Source organism: Oryza sativa, chromosome 5, assembly GCF_034140825.1.
Source record: "Oryza sativa Japonica Group chromosome 5, ASM3414082v1".
In the NCBI taxonomy this organism is placed as follows: domain Eukaryota; kingdom Viridiplantae; phylum Streptophyta; class Magnoliopsida; order Poales; family Poaceae; genus Oryza; species Oryza sativa.
In genome coordinates this window covers 11,641,896-11,661,354 of record NC_089039.1, presented here as the reverse complement: position 1 = coordinate 11,661,354, position 19,459 = coordinate 11,641,896, and the positions used below count along the sequence as shown (strand labels likewise).

The window sequence follows — 19,459 nt, the reverse complement described above, 5'->3', positions numbered from 1 at the left end:
CGGAATGAAAAGAGTCAAATTATGAGGTTTGCGGTCTGATACCACCGGAGAGACATGTCAACAATGAGCAAAGTGTGGTTACATTGGCTCAATCAAGTTTGTGTCATGGTCATTAGAGCATAGGGACAAAAAATGAGTTCCTCTCTAGCTCACTAGTATAGCTACTGAAGCGAAAAGGTTTTTATATGTGTGCAAAGTAGGACAAGCAAATTATAGCTGCACAATTGTATTTATTTTAGGACGAAAAAAATATAGTAACACCCATTGAATAGTTGCATGCATGACAGTGTAACTTCACCAAAACCAATTCATGCGAGAAAAATATAGTTGCATTGAGAAAACAAATTCATGTGTGTGTATACTATCCCATTATTAGATCCATGCATGTACTGTATTTAACCAAAAATAAAAACAGCTGCAGTTGGAGAATCCTTTTCTCTTGACAAGGCATCATGTAACTCATAATCTTCTCTTCAGTAAGCATGATTAATAGTACTACCATCCTATAAGACGAAGTCTAAGGCTATGATATCATGCAATTGATGAGGTAGTACTAATAAACATAAGTAAAAGTTCATGACATTGACACAATATATACAACCCGCATTAAGTTGCCTAATTTATTTAGCAAATCTAAAAATAGATATAAGTAGATATACTAGCAAATCTTTTAAGAGTCGATCCAAATAGTTAAGTAACTGTATCACTTATTATGTTGTGAAAACTACGTCGCATGACAAATGCTAGCTACTTAATTAGGGCATGTAATTAATATGATCTTCAATTGAAAAAAAATGATGTTGATCATGGATCATACTAGCCACTTGCATATGCATGCGATTAATATGGTCTTGCCTGTACCTAACCGTACGTCCATGATAGTGGTTAATTTAGAACAAGCTAGCAGCCTTTTGCTTTTCTTCAGAAAAAAAACCAGTAGGACATTGTTTATTACTCACTATTATTGGTTTGCTTGCTGCACAGCTTGTTGCTTCCTTAGTGGAACCAGGATCATACTCCTAAATGGGCTGTTTTCACTTGGGATCCAAAGTCCAAGGCAGTCTAGCACAGTGTCTAGATCTCAATTTTTTCAGGTACTTTATGTACGGCGCAAAATTAACCTAAAATCTCGACATAAATAAGACCGTTCCATTCCAGAATGGATAAAGCATTGAGTACAACTCCATTTTTTTGACGAATCATTCAGGTATCACCATACAAACCTCTAACGATCCTTATTACGTGGTCCAAATGTCACTACTATAGGTATGCTTTTCCCAGTTGGCCAGAAACCTTTTTTCACAATCGGGACGATGAGCCGCCTAGAGCCAAGTGTATCTAAGAATTAAAAAGAAAAATCTCAAGTGGACATCACAAACCGCATGCAACAACGGATTTCCGCAGAGAGGCATAATATTGCGATGCCCGACCGCAAAAAGATTATTGACAAAAAAAATTCTAAAAAAAAATATTCTAGAAAGCTTTGCCATCACGGGCTCCCCTCTTCCCGTCATAGGATCCATCGTTATCGTGCTCCCCATGTCAGATCCGCATCATAGAATCCATCGTTATCGTGCTCCCCCATGTCGGATCTGCGTCGCCGAGCTTCCAACGCCAGATACACCGCTCCGCCACCTGAAGCCTGATGAGCATCCGCCTACACCACCCGAAGTAGTAGCTCGAAGCTTGCCGCCTCCATCCTCACAACCTAAAACGACCGCCCCTACTACCCAGAAAACCTGCGGTGCGCCGGGAAGGGGGAGAGGTGATGGAAGGGGAGAGGGGTGCCGAGAAAAGGAGGCGATGGGAAAGAGGGAAAGGAGGGTAGAAAACGAGTATTTACATTAAGAGATGAGTATTTATATTCTTCACCTATTTTCTCAAGCGGGTCTCCAAGAGCAGTGCATGTTAAAAATAGGCCCCACCTGTAAAATTCATATTCTAAAACTAGAATTAATTGGAAGTTCTAAGTATAACTATAATCATGGAATCGGACACAAAATTATAAAATCGTAGATTTTGTACTAACTAGCTAAAGTGCCCATGCGTTGTAATGGGAAGAAAATACGAAAAAGTTGAGTATATATAGAGAGAGCGCATGATCAGCAAAAAACCAAGTAAGATGGCAACGTGGAAGGAGAAATAGAGCGGTTATTCTACAGCAACTTGGCTAGGGCTAGAGCGAGAGGGGATGGGGTTTTGTTAGAGATTAAAAAAAACTGAATTTCTAGCCTTATAAGCCGATTATTTCACATAATAAACAAAATTATCAATCTTTTGATGTTTTTCTATGGCACATACATCAATTTCGACTGCATTTGAAGAGTTTTAGTCACTTTAAGTGTTTTCGGTTTCCCAATTGAGACAAAATGGTTACACTTGCTGTTTAGTATGTATATAAGAAAAGGGAAACATAAATCGTGACGATGTGTAAAAAGTGTGCATAGAGAATCACATATGATTTTACGCAATCACGAACCCAATCGGCCGCACGGCAAGGGATACAAATTGCACGCGAGGGCGTCACGGCCCAATCGTGGTGCGCGGAAGGGGCACATGAAAAATGACTTGGGCGCGTGCATCTTGGACAAAAAAAGCTGCATGCATGTGTGAAGTGGACTGCGGCTGACGTGATGGTGATGCTCGGTATACCAAGGATTTGACGGATTAGAAAACCAACTCACATATCGATAACGTAAAAATTAGAAAACCAACCCAAACACGAATGATATATCAAAATTCCAGCGGAAACATCTTTAATTTTTATAATAGCATAAGAGATACATTACTGGAGAACTGATTTTTGCTGGGTTGGCCAAAAACCACATTTGTCCCAATTTCTCTTTTTTGTCCCGGTTTAAAACTACCACGGGACTTGTAAAGATCATTTTTAGTTCCAATTCACAAACATATGGTACTCGATTATCTTTAGTCCCGGTTGGTATTCTATATCTAGTCCCGGTTGTTCGGGACCAAGATTAAAAAAATCGCGGTTACCCCAAGCCGCGCGCCTCCTCCTCTCCTCATCCTCCCTCCTCCGTCCTTCTCTTCCCCTCTCCATCCTTCTCTCCCCTTCCCCTCTCCCTGCTTCTCCTCCTTCCCTTCCCCTCTCCCTCTATGTCGCAGGCAGCAGCCGGCGCGGAGGGGGCCGCGCCTGGTGGTGGAAGACGGCGGCGGCCTGCCGGGCTGTCGCACGAGGAGCGGCCGGCGCGGAGGGCGGGCGTGGGGATTTTTTTTCTTTTTTCCCTCTTAATTTGTGAATGATTGTTTGTTGAGGATAATTTGTTTATTTGACATGTGATTTGAGAATGATTATGTTGTTGTGGATGATTTGAGATGATTATGTTGTTGTGGATGATTTGGAATTATGCTGTTGTGTATGATTTGAGATGATTATGTTGTTGTGGATGATTGGGATGTTGGGATATGATATTTCGTTGCTGGGATATCGGGCACGAGATATGCAAAATAGCAAAAAAAAAAACGAAAAAAAAACTTAGTCCCGGTTATTAACACCAACCGGTACTAAAGACTTAGTCCCGGTTGGTGATCTTTAGTCCTAGTTATTTCAACCGAGACATCTTTAGTCCTAGATTTGTAGTTCGGTTTGTAATACAGGGCTAAAGGGGTTGTAAATCAGGAGTAAAGATGGGTTCTCCACCAGTGATATAGAATTGTATAATAATCAAATAGCTAGCTTAATGTCGAATCGAGATTTCGACAATGTTGGTCTCTTCCCCTTTTATAAATACCCTTCACTTGTGCGCTCAAAGCCACACACACACGCACAACGCCCAAACTGGTGCGCACCTACACCCGCGCACACAACACAGACACGGACGTACACTTTGCACCTCTCTCACCGCACGTAGTCGCCATGGTCGCTGTCACCGTGATGAGGAAGTCCCGGAACTTCGTCGGGCCGTCTCCTCCGACGCCGCCGGCCGAGATCACGACGACGCTCGAGCTGTCGTCCATCGACCGCGTGCCCGGGCTGCGCCACAACGTGCGGTCCCTGCACGTGTTCCGCCGCCACAAGAACAGCGGGCCCGTCGTCGACGGTGATAGCAGGAGGCCGGCCGCCGTGATCCGCGCGGCGCTCGCCCGGGCGCTGGCGGACTACCCGGCGTTCGCCGGCCGATTCGTCGGCTCCCTGCTGGCCGGCGACGCCTGCGTCGCGTGCACCGGCGAGGGCGCGTGGTTCGTGGAGGCAGCCGCGGACTGCAGCCTCGACGACGTGAACGGCCTCGAGTACCCGCTCATGATCTCCGAGGAGGAGCTGCTGCCTGCCCCCGAGGACGGCGTCGACCCTACCAGTATTCCAGTCATGATGCAGGTATACACATGTCATTCTCTTCTTGATTAACCTGAAAACGTTGCCTTCAAACAAATTTTCAACTATATATTGCTGAAAAAAGAAAAGTTTAAGCTAGTAGCTAATGATTGGAAATACTCGGTTTATGTATTTACAGTTTTCATTCTTGCACAAACGTACGCATCATGATTTTCTCGTCATGTGTTAATTATAGTACGTGATACTTTCACTGTGATAAATAAAACTTGATGGAAACTTTTTGATGGTTTATGCATACTGTTTTTCTACTTGCATGTGGTCAAACTGTTAGATTATCTACCACTATACTGTGTCCAAAGTATTATCTAATATTATATTCAATGTGGATTTAATAACCTATACCATTCCTCCCTGTTAGTTTTAGTTACGGTAGTGTTTTGTGAGTCTACATAATTACATCATTAGTTTTCCATCTATAGTTGTAATTAAAGATTTATGGGAAATATAAATGAATGTATGAAATACACAAATTTAATCTAGTGATGCATTCTTATCATGAAAAATAAACATGAGTTATTTTTCTAACAATTCATAGTTGCACTTCATAGCTAAAACTACAAAGTAGCAATGTCGTTTAATTTCTAGCAAAAGTTTGGGTGAAACTAAGATATTTAACTTGAAATTGAAAAAATATACTTGACGTGGATCCTTACAAATATGAAATAAAATATTATGATCTTAATAAGAATATATAACAACCAATTAATGAATTGAAGGTATATCCAGAACAGCTGAACCTACTAATGTGTTTGTTGCACAACACATAACAGTAAGGGATAGTGCATTAATTAACCTTATACTACAACAAAAATGTCTTGTAGAGACATTTTTCTAATACTATAGAGCCACTTTTTAAATGTCTCTTGAATACTCTATAGGCATTTTTAAAAATGCCTTATAGTGAATTGTCTCTGTAAATGAAGAGACACTTTACAAAATGTCTCTATGCCTTAATAGAGGCACTTTTTTTTATCTCTGTAAGAGAGTATATGCTCATAGAGGTACTTTTTTATGTCTATAAGATAGTATAGGCATTAGAAGCATTAAAATCTATCACAACCATAGCAAACGAACTAAAAAAGAAAAAAAAACTATCACTTCCCTTGCAATTGCCAATCCTTGAACTCTAGATCACTTGGATATATAATTTTCAACTTGAATGGTCTAACCCTAAACCCTAAAATGGTCTAACCATCTCAACCTCATGTCATATACATATATGCCCCGTGTTACTTTTATCTAGTTAATTACCTTAGATTAAGTGCCTCTGTAGAGATATAAAGATTGAAATGTCTCAAGAAAATACCTTTACATATCAGGCAAATTTTAAAGTGAAAAAAAGTACCTCTACAATATAAATTTAATAAATTGTGCTAAAAGTGTCTATAACTAAAAGTGTTCTAGGTAATATTTAAAGTGCCTTAAAATGTGTCAATCCATTTTAGAACTCCTGATTTTAAAGGCGTTTTAAAAATTGCCTCTACATGATGTTTTTGTTATAGTGTTAACTTTTATACACATGATCTTTGCCTCTTTGGCAGTTACGTTGAATATTTCTTGGGTGATGACGTGACATGCACGTTGTTAGTTGGCGGGAGCTTGTCAGTTGTCAGAGCACACTCATCTAAACTATTATCCATATATATAATTACAGGCTTTATGCCAACCTTGAAACTTATTGAAATATATGGACACCATTGCACATCTAACAAAAATCAGGCAATTAAAAAGAACATCTCTCCTTCTGTGCTTAATTAAATAAATGATACAGTATATTGAATGTATAATTTAAAGCTAGCCAAAAGTAGAAGTGTTAACTCACTACAAATTAAAAAGATTATTAAGACGTGATATGTGAAAATGCATTAGTAAATTTATCATAAAAATGTTTAAATAATTATATGTTTTAAATTATTTTCAGAAGATATGAATGGAATAATAATAATAATAATAATAATAATAATAATAATAATAATAATAATAATAATAATAATAATAATAATAATAATAATAATAATAATAATAATAATAATAATAATAATAATAATAATAATAATCAAAGAATATTGAAGGCTGCATATACGTTGATGTCGATAAACATCATCTTAAAAAGGACAGATGCTTATATAGAAGCTCGGTTTGCGTTTTTCAACAGACATATATATATCTACCTCAAAACCATTCTTTTTCTTGACGGATAGAATACGCCAGGAAAATTTTCATTTCTTGTCAGTGCTCGTATGCCCGGCCGTCACTAACAACCAAATCCGTCAGGACAAAATGCATTTGGGGTGCATCGGTTTTAGATAAAGGAAGAATACTACCGCGCAGTCAACAACAGGATGTACACTTTGTTTTTTGTGTGAAGAACTGTGAAGATAGAACAAAACCATCGCTGATCTCGGTAGGTAAACTCAATAGGAATCTTCGCGGTTGTACGTGTGACTGACGATATATATTTTTCCGGAGATTCAGCGCATGATCGAAGTCATTGCTATTGTCTAATCATACATCTTTATCCTCAAGTTCAATTAAGTAATTGTGGAGGCCCCCTTCTAAGCATTGTAGTGCATATGCCATGGTTTTCTTTGGCATGGAGTGCCACTTGCATCTCTGAGGGAAAAAAAACTGGTCAGAGTAATCTAGACGTTTGACATAGCTACAAATTTTGTCTTCCATAGGAGGCTATCATGAACGGTGAAAAGGACCACGAATTAACTAGTTAAATATTTTCCACCTTAATTTTGCAGAATAGTCAGTAGATTTTTCAAACCAAATGCATGTGAAAGTGACTTTAAGTGTCGATCGATTTTCAGACCCGAGCCCTAAATTATCGTGGTTGTGCGTGTGTTTTCAGAAGGATCAATCCTCACGTCGTCAAGATAACAAAATATTCATTCTTGTTTTTTCGCTCTGACTATAAATTAAAAAGGCAATAGAGAGTTGAAAGCTCTATGTATGTCGTCGTGCATACGCTGCGTGAGGGTGTGTTTTATTATTGGATTGGCAAGATTTTCATTCTACTTTGGGTGTAAAATTAATTCGTATCCAATAATTGTTACCCCGGCCCGGTCAAGAATTTGTCTGTCTTCAATGATTTGTTGCTTTAACTCGGTATATATAGTATACGAACTTGCATTAATCATATCTCTTAATTAACGGATGGGCTGTGGCAAACTGGCATGACCGCATGACATTGAGCAGGAGTCAGGATTGAGGTGCTTTAGTCAACTAGAACATGATTTAAATTAATTGTTTCTTGAGATTGGATGTTTTCTAATCCCTCCATGTATTCATGATAGCAACAAGACCCAGGGAAAAAAAAGGTGGTTGAGCTAAAATCATGGACCTAATAAACTATGATAAATTTCAAGCTAACTATCCACACACATATATATGACGTATTAGACAAAATCTTTGGATTGAGAAAATTATTCCAAAGTGCATGTGTACTTGTCATGACAGTGGGGTGGAGAAACTAAATACGGAGTACGAGCCAACGCCGCATGTTAATTAATTAATTTCCAACCACTGGAAGACCAGTCTTCCACAACACATCGCTTTAGGTAGCTAGTGTTCTAGTTGTGACTGTTCTAGCTAGCTCCCTTAATCAAATTCGTTCCACACAACAAATGCATATCTATCTAATCCATGTCGCGTCCAACGTGTTGAGAGTTGTTCAACGTCTTCAAGCATGCTTGTTGATTATTTCCTCCGTATTAAAATAAACCAACCTACATATCTAGATTGATGTAATAGGTAATTTTCCATCATATATCATATGTTAGTTTATTTTGGGATGGATGTATTACTTTTCTGTAGCCTCATCATCCTAATATTTAATTTGTTTGTTATACTATATAAAATTTATTTCCAAATTTTACCTTATTATGAACTTTTACGGTACCTTACATGACTAATGTCTGAAGTCGAGCTAATTAATGTTAACAATATATATACCAGGTGACTGAATTCACTTGTGGAGGATTTATCTTGGGCCTTGTGGCAGTCCACACCCTTGCTGATGGACTTGGAGCAGCACAATTCATCACTGCAGTAGCTGAATTGGCCCGTGGCATGGACAAGCTCAGGGTGGCTCCCGTGTGGGATCGCTCGCTGATACCGAACCCACCTAAGCTCCCTCCTGGGCCACCACCATCGTTCCAGTCCTTTGGTTTTCAGCATTTCTCCACAGATGTCACCTCTGACCGTATAGCTCACGTGAAGGCTGAGTACTTCCAGACCTTTGGCCAGTATTGTTCCACCTTTGATGTTGCTACTGCTAAGGTTTGGCAGGCCAGGACACGGGCCGTCGGGTACAAACCGGAGATCCAGGTCCATGTGTGTTTCTTTGCAAACACGCGTCACCTGCTCACGCAGGTTCTCCCAAAAGATGGGGGCTACTATGGCAACTGCTTTTATCCAGTGACTGTGACAGCAATAGCTGAGGATGTTGCCACCAAAGAGTTGCTTGATGTGATCAAGATAATTCGGGATGGAAAGGCGAGGCTCCCCATGGAGTTTGCAAAGTGGGCTTCAGGGGATGTGAAAGTTGATCCCTACGCATTGACATTTGAACACAATGTGCTTTTTGTGTCTGATTGGACGAGGTTAGGATTCTTCGAGGTAGACTATGGGTGGGGTACACCTAATCACATCATACCATTCACTTATGCAGACTACATGGCAGTCGCAGTGCTTGGTGCTCCACCAATGCCAAAGAAAGGGACCCGGATTATGACACAGTGTGTGGAGAACAAGTGTATCAAGGAGTTCCAAGATGAGATGAAGGCCTTCATATAATATATATTATATGTGTAGTAGGTTGGAATAAATTTGCTATTTATGAGTAGTATTTGCAGGGTCCAATCAATACCATGCTTGTTGTATTGTGTTAAATACATGATATATGACCTGGACAATTATATATACGTGTGTTAATTAAGTTATAAGAAGTTTAGCTTGTGAAGTGCACCATTAATTATTTGATATTACGTGCTAAAGTAATATGTGGAATACATAGGTCCTTATATCTTTGATAAAGTATATTTCATGCCCATTGGTGTTAGGCCGCAAATTGATCATACTTGTTAAAATGCTTTCACATTCATTTATGATGTCTGATATTGGTAATTTTGCATATTAAAAATGTATAGTTTACATGCCGAGCTCTTCAAAAATTCTAAATTCAACTTGAAATCAGCTAGTTTGAGGAACTATCCTGCATATATCTAAATAGTTGATCCGCCCTAACAACAACTACTACTAATTCTCTCAACTCTCGTGCAAAGCCACATCATTAGAATTACCTTAGGCTATTGGATTGATACTTGTTGTTCCAGATTTGTTTTCAATCTGTGCAAATTGAGTAGCCTAATATAGAGAAGTGATATATGCTGTCGGCCCTGGTTTTGAATGTGGAAATATGAGATGTGTTTACAATACAATTCTCTGTATCAGTAACAGACATGACATAACTGTATATGACATTGTATACGACATTGTCTGTAGCGTTATGAAGGTCTTACAATACCTTAATATTACAATGGTTGTCCTATTGGATACCAAATACCAAAACTTATATATAGGATAGCAGGCTATGGTCTGTCTCTACTGCATGGGTAGCAACTGGGGAACCTTGGTCCCTAGCATGTCTTCTTTGGTTACAACACTTAGGGTGCATGTTTGGTTTGATGTCATTAATCACCACAACATTTTGACACAACCATGACCGGGGTGTCACCCAACTCGGGTCACCTAACTTTAGGTCTATACCCATTTGACTGATCTGGTTGTACTCTATGGCCATGTTTGGATAATGTGTTTGGGATATGATTTCCCACCCCTCAAAAGGTAAGTTTCAATCCTAGCCATCAATTCTTCTCGCTCCATTTCATTCTATCCCTCCATTCATTTCCATTTCCCAATCCCACCTCTCGTAATACATTATCCAAACACACCCTATGTGTTTTTTTGCCTCCCTTCTTTACTCAGTCCTTAGTTGACTAGGGTCGGTGCTAACCTTTTCATTGAGCCACCCAAATTCAAACCATGCCAGTCTATTGAAATCAATTTGTTTTATTATGCTTTTGGATATTGCAAAAGGTTTTAGGATGCGGAGTGCCACGCATGTCTCTACATGCACATCAAGAATCACTCAAACCCTGAGTATTTATCACCTTTTCCCAACCATTTCCACATTACAAGAATATATAAGCATGCAACATGAAATTATCTAAAAGCATGATTATAACAACCATACTACATCAAGGAAAGTCTTAATCAACTTTTAGGTACACATTTTGAAATTAGCATGTATTTTAGTTGCAAATAATTCATTTCGCAATCTACGCACATGTTCAAGGAGGATGGCGTAGTTACTATTGGTATTTCTTACGTTCACAGATAAATCTACAAGCGCACGGATACATTTGTAGCACTTCCCCTATCAGTATTCCCAAGGGTTTCGTATTTATATTTCCGCGGAGAATGCAGAGGTGTAAGGATATAGTTTATACATCACTAATCAATCTATAATTAACTCACCATAATCTAAACAAGGGTTAGGACAAATATGATAAGCAGGGAGTGTGACACACAGGGGATTCATCTCTAATTAATTATGTAGGATCGAACACAAGTAACTAAGCCTACCAGGGGGGTGAATGGTTGATATACCCAAAAACCAAAACTTTTAGCGGAAATAAATGTTACCCTCAAATTCGATGGATCGCGGTCTGACCGAAGGTGTTGTGCTGGTCTGACCGCCTGATGAACGTCGGTTTGACTAATATAGATCGATCGGTCAACCCGCCGAGATTGCCTGCTGCCGTCTGAAGCCACCGCCGGTCCGACCGCCCTTACGCCGCCGGTCTGACCGCCGCCTTGCCGTCGGTCTGACCGCCGGTATGTCGCCGGTTAGACCGCCGAACCCGAAGAAACACAAATCGAAGAACTCTCAAAGTAGATGACAACTTTATTGCTTCTCTTTGTGTTTATAAAGTGCACCAATGTCACGCCCGGAAATTCACTAGTAATTTCCGAACTTATTTGTGCATAAAATCCTCGTCCAGGAATCAGCCGAGGTACACAAACTGACAATTTAATATACAGATTCATCAAATTAACTAAAACGATAAATACTTACTTATGAGGCACTTAGTCCTCATCATGAAGAAAACTGCAGCGGAAAATAAAATCTAGCGAAGCTCCGGCTCCACTCCCACAGGCAGCTCAACTGGGGTATAAGCCAAACGTCTTCTCCTTCTGGATCCTTTTTCTTCAACTGAGGTTGATTGATTATTGCAAGGTGAGCATATGACATACTCAACAAGCCACACAGCAAATATGCAAGTGCACAAGGATACCAAAGGATGGCATAATATAGGCTCATTTGCAAAAGCAGCATTTAGCAAAACATTTAAGAGAAGTAAAACAGTGGAGTAATTAATCAGAAATTTTAATCAACACTGAACAGCACACCCATGCTGCACAGGCCCAACCATTCTGAACAACCATACCCGGCTGAACAGATCTAACTCCAAACCAGGAGCTAAGCAAATTATTACCCAGTATAACATCCATAGTTATGGTGAGAGGTGTGGGACTAATCACGAAAAACATTGCTCAACTCGCCCATAACCACGGGCACGGCTATTCGAATAGTTTTACTCTGGCCAGAGGTGTACCACTGTACCCACAAGATACAGCCTCAACATCATGTCTACCATGCGTCGCGATACTGGAAAGTACCCGAATAGAGGCTGTGACAATACCCTCTGCATAACACAACTCACCACAGTGCACCATTCCTGGATCATAATCACCCCCTCAAAAACCAGAGGCATGGACTCCCCAGCGACCCCCGTGGGCTTATCTCCGCCACTTCTCAGTCTGGTGCTCCGCAATGAATCATGCTATACAAAAGGTAAAGCCGTTGCCCACGCTGGCTTGTGGTTGGCACGGTTAATGTTTCACAATAGTAGCTCGCGAACCGGTCCTTAATTGTCATTAGCACGACTCTCAAAACCATGTGCTCACAACCCACCATTATCAAGTTTTAGTTGGCAAGTAATTAATTAACCAATCACGATTAACCATCGTGAACTATCATTAAACCATCATTAAATAATAATGAATCATAAGTTATCCCAATAGTGTGCTAATGTTTCTAAGCATGGCTAAGCAATCACATCTAATATCTAGCTGAACCAATATATAAAGCTCAACTAGTCAAATTATAATAACCCAAGGTATCAAGGATTAAAGTAATCAATGCAAACAGGCCATAACAAAGGAATAGATTCACACCACCCAGTGACATTCGAAAATAAATGCACAGTTGAAATAAATAGAGAATTTAAATATAGGATCAACATGCTCAAAGGATTGTGTTTAGGATCTGTGTGACTTGCCTTGCTGGCCTTGGAACTCTTCAAACTCTTCTTCTGCGAAAGCGGACTCTCCGGAAACGACGGAATCTAAGCAGAAAAGAGCAAAATCACCAAAACAGCACATAAACAAGCATGAACAGTACATGTGGATATTTTTAATGTGTAGATCTCAATTTTAGAAAAATTTAGAGACTTGAACCAACTAAATCGGAGCTAAGATGAATTAGTTATGAATTTTTAAAGATTAAATCGGATTAAAACACTTATATCGGTTTAAATTGAATTATGACGCAATAATGAATTATTTTTGAAAAGGAAAAGAAGGATTATTGCGTCAGCGGGCTAGGGTTTGGTGGACCGGGCGCACGGGCAGCGGTTCACGCGAACGGACGGCCGAGATCGACTCATCCAAAACGGACGGCCGAGATCGAACGGTCCACGACCGGCTCACGGCGGATGGTCCCGATGACGTCAGCGGCGACGTCACCACCGGCGGCGGCGGCTCGGCGGCTCGGGCTTGCATGCTCGCTGGCGAACGACGGCACGGCGGCGCGAACGGAAGGCACCAACGGGTAGCGGACGGCACGGCGAACTATAGCGACGGCGAAGGGGCGGACGAGGACGGCGACGACTTGGCGACCACGACGACGGTCTTCCCGAGCGACGGCGACGTCTGGAACGGCGGCGGAGCACGGCTGGAGCGACGGCGGTGACGGCGGCACTAGGTTGCACGGCGCTAGAGCTCTTCCGGCGACGAGAGGCGAAGGCGAGGGTGGCGGCGGGTAGAGGAGACACCGGGGGTCCTTTTAAAGGGGCTCAGAGGCGGCGGCGAAGGCCCAAGGCGGCGGCAACGGCGAAGGAAAGCTCGGCTTGGAGAGAGGGAAACCGATCCGAAACGAACTCGATTCCACGAACTTCCAAAACGATTTAGCCAAAGATTCCAAAGGAGAAAAGATAGAGGAGATCCCGGAGATTGTTTCCCCTCAAACAATTCGGCCGGAGAAGGAAAGGAACGGCCGGATTTGGAAAGGAACGGCGGCGGCGGCGCGCTAGGGTTTCGGGCGGCGGCGGCCGAAGGTAGACGATGGGTCCGACAGGTGGGACCCACCTGTCAGCGACCGAACGCGCGCGCGCGGCTGCGGACTGGGCCGAACTGGGCCGAGGAGAGAGAGAGCGGTTTTGGGCCGACTTTCGGCCCAAAGTCAAAAGAGACTTTTTAAAACCTTTTTCAATTTAAATTATTCCTTAAATGCAATTCCATTTATTAAAAATACTTCCTTAGCTCAAATAAATCCCAGAAAAATCTAGGAATTATAGAATTAAGCAAAGTATTTAATGAAATTTTATCTGGCCCCATTTTATATTGGAATTTATTAATTAAAATTAGATTTTCTTTTCAAGACTTTTAAAATTATTTCTAAAAATTCCAATTAAACAACAATTTATATATTTTGAATTTTCAGGGTGTGACAAACCTACCCCCCTTAAACAGAATCTCGTCCTCGAGATTCGGAAGAACTGGCGAACAGGTGCGGATGAGCTGACTTCAATTCATCTTCTCGTTCCCAAGTTGATTCTTCTTCCGAGTGATTACTCCATTGAACTTTACAGAAACGGATAACTCGATTCCTGGTTCTTCTCTCATTTGTTTCCAGGATACGGATTGGTTTCTCAACATAGGTCAGATCCTCTTGGACTTCTATCTGTTCAAGATTAGCTTCTTCGGTAGGTACCCTTAAACACTTCTTCAGTTGCGACACATGGAACACATTATGGACTCCTGCCAAAGATTGAGGTAACTCCAACTGATAAGCAACCTCTCCTCTTCTACTGACAATCCTATAAGGTCCCACAAAACGCGGTGCCAATTTTCCTTTGGTGTGAAAACGATGAACTCCTCGAAGAGGCGTGACACGAAGATACACATAGTCTCCTTCTTCAAAACTCAAATCTCTACGGCGATTGTCGGCATAACTCTTATGTCGAGACTGAGCCACTCGCAATCTTTCTTGAATGACCTTTACCTTTTCTTCTGCTTCCCTTAGGATATCCGTCCCGAAAACCTGACGTTCTCCCGTTTGATCCCACAAAAGCGGAGTGCGGCACTTCCGACCATACAGTGCTTCGTAAGGAGCCATCTGTAAACTAGCTTGATAACTGTTGTTGTATGAAAATTCTGCATAAGGTAGATTCTTATCCCAACTTCCACCGAAATCTAAAGCACAAGCTCTCAACATGTCTTCCAAAATCTGATTCACCCTTTCGGTTTGTCCGTCTGTCTGTGGATGATAAGCAGAACTAAAGTTCAGCTTAGAACCCATCTCTTCCTGAAGTTTCTTCCAAAAATTTGAAGTAAACTGACTGCCTCGATCAGACACTATCTTCTTAGGGACGCCATGCAAACACACAATCCTTGCCATATACAATTCCGCCAAACGACTTCCGGAATAAGTTGTCTTTACCGGAATGAAATGAGCCACTTTGGTAAGTCTGTCAACTATCACCCAAATAGAATCATGGCCTGATGACGTTCTGGGTAAACCAGTAATAAAATCCATACCTATTTCTTCCCATTTCCATTCAGGAATCTTCAAAGGCTGCAACAAACCGGCGGGTTTCTGATGTTCTGCCTTGACTCGCTGACAAACATCACATACTGCTACATATTCTGCGATTTCACGCTTCATACTTGCCCACCAAAATCTTTCCTTGAGATCCTGGTACATCTTAGTACTACCAGGGTGAATGGAGTATAAAGTATCATGAGCTTCTTTCAAAACTGCATCTTTTAGATCTTTGTTGTCGGGGACACAGATTCTCTCACCCAACCATACAGTTCCTTGCTCATCCTCCAAGAAACCAATAGCTTTTCCTCTTCTCATATTCTTCTTGATCTCTTGAATATCAGGATCATTAATTTGGGCTTCTCTAACTTGATCAATTAGAGTGGGCTTCGCTTCTAAGGCTGCAACGAAACCTCTACCGACAATTCCCAAATTTAATCTTTCAAATTCCTTGCATAATTCCAATGGCAACTGTCGTCCTTCTGTAGCATTGCAATAGCCTTTTCTGCTAAGAGCGTCTGCTACAACATTAGCCTTTCCCGGATGATAATGAATTCCCATGTCATAATCCTTAATTAATTCCAACCATCTCTGTTGTCTCATGTTCAGATCCGGCTGAGTAAAGATATACTTTAAACTCTTGTGATCGGTGTACACTTCTGTACGAGTACCGAAAAGATAATGACGCCAAATCTTCAATGCATGAACGACTGCAGCTAACTCAATATCATGAGTAGGGTAGTTCTTCTCATGCGGACGTAACTGTCGAGAGGCATAGGCAACCACCTTCCCATCTTGCATCAGAACACAACCTAACCCAAGTTTGGATGCATCGCAATACACTTGAAAAACCTTCTTTGGATCAGGCAAAATCAAAATAGGAGCTGATATTAAGCGACTTTTCAACTCTTGAAAACTCTGCTCACATTCTTCCGACCACTTGTACTTCACATCTTTCTGAAGCAGTCGTGTCATGGGCTTAGCAATCTTGGAAAAATTCTCTATAAACCTCCGATAATATCCTGCGAGGCCTAGGAAACTGCGAATCTCTGAAACTGTCTTTGGTTGCTTCCAATTGGTTACGGATTCCACGTTACTAGGATCGACGGCAACTCCTCCGGCTGAGATGACGTGACCAAGGAATTTCACTTCAGACAACCAAAATTCACACTTGCTAAACTTAGCATACAGTTGATGTTCTCGTAGCTTCTCCAATGCAAGGCGAAGATGTTCCTCATGCTCTTCTTTGGTTCGAGAGTAGATAAGAATATCATCAATAAAGACCACCACGAACTTGTCTAGGTATTCCATAAACACCTTATTCATCAAGTTCATGAAGAAAGCAGGGGCATTGGTAAGTCCAAAAGACATGACAGTACATTCGAACAACCCATACCTAGTGGTAAAAGCTGTCTTAGGTATATCTTCCTCTTTGATTCTCAACTGATGATACCCTGATCGAAGATCTATCTTAGAGAAAACAGTGGCACCTTTAAGCTGATCAAACAAATCATCAATCCTGGGTAGTGGATACTTATTCTTGATAGTCACATCGTTTAATGCACGATAGTCCACACACATTCTCTGAGTATGGTCTTTCTTTTCCACAAAAATAACCGGAGCTCCCCATGGTGATGAACTCGGTCTGATGTATCCTTTCTGAAGCAAATCATCTACTTGCCTTTTGACTTCTGCCAACTCATTGGCTGCCATTCTATAAGGTCTCTTATGGATCGGAGTTGTTCCAGGTACCAAATCTATTCTGAACTCTATATCCCTTTTAGGCGGCATACCAGGTAAATCATCTGGGAACACATCGGGATACTCCCGGACTATAGGAATCTCTTCCAAAGTTATCTGGTTCAGTCTTGACCTTAAAGACTCAGATGACAATGCATGAACAGTTACAACTCGACCATCAAAGCTGGTGAGAGTTACTTTTTTGTTGGCACAGTCTATCACACCTTTATGTCGGGCTAACCAGTCCATCCCTAGGATGACATCAAGGTCTTTGGATTCTAACAAGATAAGATTGGCCAGAAATGGTACTCCTTGAATTTCTATTCTGACAGAGGGGCTACGTTGCAAAGAGAGTGCTCGATTACTTGGGGTACTAACCATCAAAGGACGTCTAAGATCTTCTACTTCCATCCCATGATTTCCCGCAAAACTCATAGATAGGAATGAATGTGTAGCACCAGAATCGAAAAGTACTGTTGCAGGAACTGAGTTAACAAGAAACGTACCCAAAATCACATCTGGAGCATCTTGAGCTTCTGCAGCAGCGACATAATTGACACGAGCCTTTGATGCTGGTGCGGTAGAGTTGCTCTGGGCAGGGACAACCTTCACGCGTCGGGGCTTCGGACACTTGCCAGCGTAATGTCCTGGGTCTCCACAGTTGAAACACACCACGGGCTTGCTGCCTTGCTCCCTCTTGGCAGGTTGTTGCTGTGTTGGAGCTGCAACAGGGCGTGGAGCTTGATTGCGGATGTTGTTGGCAGCATTGTTGTTGAAGAACTGACGCTGCGGACGAACAACAGACGAAGAACCTCCCTGTGGCATAGACTGGGGTCCTAAAGTAAGACGCGGCTTCTGATTATTTCCCTGTTGTGTCTTGAATTGAGCAATCCGACGTTTCTTCTGCTCCATGCGATTGTACTTGTCCTCCTGACGAATAGCCTTATCCACTAATTTCTGGAAATCAGGATAATCTCCAACCATGAGTGGGTAAGAAAGCTCATCATTAAGTCCTCCCAAAAACTTCTCCTGGCGCTCTTCATCATTGCGCACATCTTCCGGAGCATAACGAGCAAGACGATTGAACTCGTGCAGATACTCCGTAACAGAGCGAGATCCCTGGGTAAGCGACCTGAACTCCTTCTTCTTGAGAGACACTACTCCTGATGGTATATGCGTCTTCCGGAAAGCAGCGGTGAATTCAAGCCAAGTGATAGGTTCAGCAGTAGTCCTGTTAAGGCGGAAGTGATCCCACCATTCAGAGGCAGGGCCATGCAACTGATGTGATGCAAATGAGACCTTCTCCTGATCAGTACACTGAAGTAAATCCAACTTCTTCTCTATGGCATGCAGCCAATCACTAGCTTCAACAGGATTAGTGGTACTAGAGAAAACAGGCGGCCTCACACGAAGAAATTCTGCTAACTTGTTCTGTGGAGGTGCATGATTATTTCCTTGGTTTTGCTGATTCTGAAATTGCTGCATCATCATGTTCATAAGCTGCGTCTGTTGAGCAAGAACTTGAGCAAGAGTTGGGTTCCCTTCATTGTTATTGTTTCCACTTCCACTGGCGCGAGTGTTCACCATCTGTTGCATATTAGAGAAGATAGAAGGAGAGAGGTTACACTAAAGACAAGACCTTAACCAGGTTAACACTGATCTGATGTGTGTAGACCATTATATTGTTCAAGTTGATTAAGCAAGCAACCTAGTATAGTTACACACTCATCATTGAATCACACCAATGACGGGAATGCAACCATATCTACACACAAGCAAGCAACAAGCGTTCTACCCTACTAACTATTCTCCAAGGATAGTTTGGCGGCATAGGTTCTAAGGTAGGATCCAAACTTCATTCCATCTTGACCACTTGGCACTTCAGATCGACCATCACCTTCTTATTCATCGATCCACTTGACTTAACCTCCATAAGTTGACCACATCAGCATTTTCTAGTTTCAACAACTAGTTTCAGAACTACTCAAGTTGAAAGAGAGAGGGGAGTAGACAATGAAACAATTTGCAAAGAATTCTAGATAAGGAAGAAAGGAGAAATTTTTCACAAATCATGTTTTCGGAAAATTAGTCCTTAAGGTTTGACCATTTGGCTTATCTTACAGTCGAGATGGCTCTGATACCAACTTGTCACGCCCGGAAATTCACTAGTAATTTCCGAACTTATTTGTGCATAAAATCCTCGTCCAGGAATCAGCCGAGGTACACAAACTGACAATTTAATATACAGATTCATCAAATTAACTAAAACGATAAATACTTACTTATGAGGCACTTAGTCCTCATCATGAAGAAAACTGCAGCGGAAAATAAAATCTAGCGAAGCTCCGGCTCCACTCCCACAGGCAGCTCAACTGGGGTATAAGCCAAACGTCTTCTCCTTCTGGATC

General features: G+C 41.5%; 2 protein-coding genes across 2 annotated transcripts; one reads left to right on the top strand and one right to left on the bottom strand.

The window, feature by feature from the left end:
• The first annotated feature begins 3,775 nt into the window (after positions 1-3,775).
• Positions 3,776-9,358, top strand: LOC4338283 (acyl transferase 5-like). The gene is made up of 2 exons (NM_001420298.1): positions 3,776-4,336; positions 8,318-9,358. Exons 1-2 carry the CDS (start codon positions 3,878-3,880, stop codon positions 9,155-9,157), a joined length of 1,299 nt encoding a protein of 432 aa, NP_001407227.1. The 5' UTR covers positions 3,776-3,877; the 3' UTR covers positions 9,158-9,358.
• Positions 9,359-13,230: 3,872 nt separating this feature from the next.
• On the bottom strand, positions 13,231-18,611 carry LOC136356626 (uncharacterized; the record flags this gene model as incomplete). The annotated part of the gene is made up of 2 exons (XM_066310874.1): positions 13,231-13,249; positions 18,028-18,611. Coding segments are annotated over 2 exons (603 nt in total), but the record flags the coding sequence as incomplete, so codon positions are not given.
• Between the last annotated feature and the right edge of the window lie 848 nt (positions 18,612-19,459).

What these genes read in the sequence shown, in the direction of transcription:
- LOC4338283 (NM_001420298.1), top strand. Translation starts at nt 3,878, where the DNA reads ATGGTCGCTGTCACCGTGATGAGGAAGTCCCGGAACTTCGTCGGGCCG. An exon ending in GTATTCCAGTCATGATGCAG is followed by an intron (nt 4,337 to 8,317) that starts GTATACACATGT and finishes TATATATACCAG; the next exon opens with GTGACTGAATTCACTTGTGG.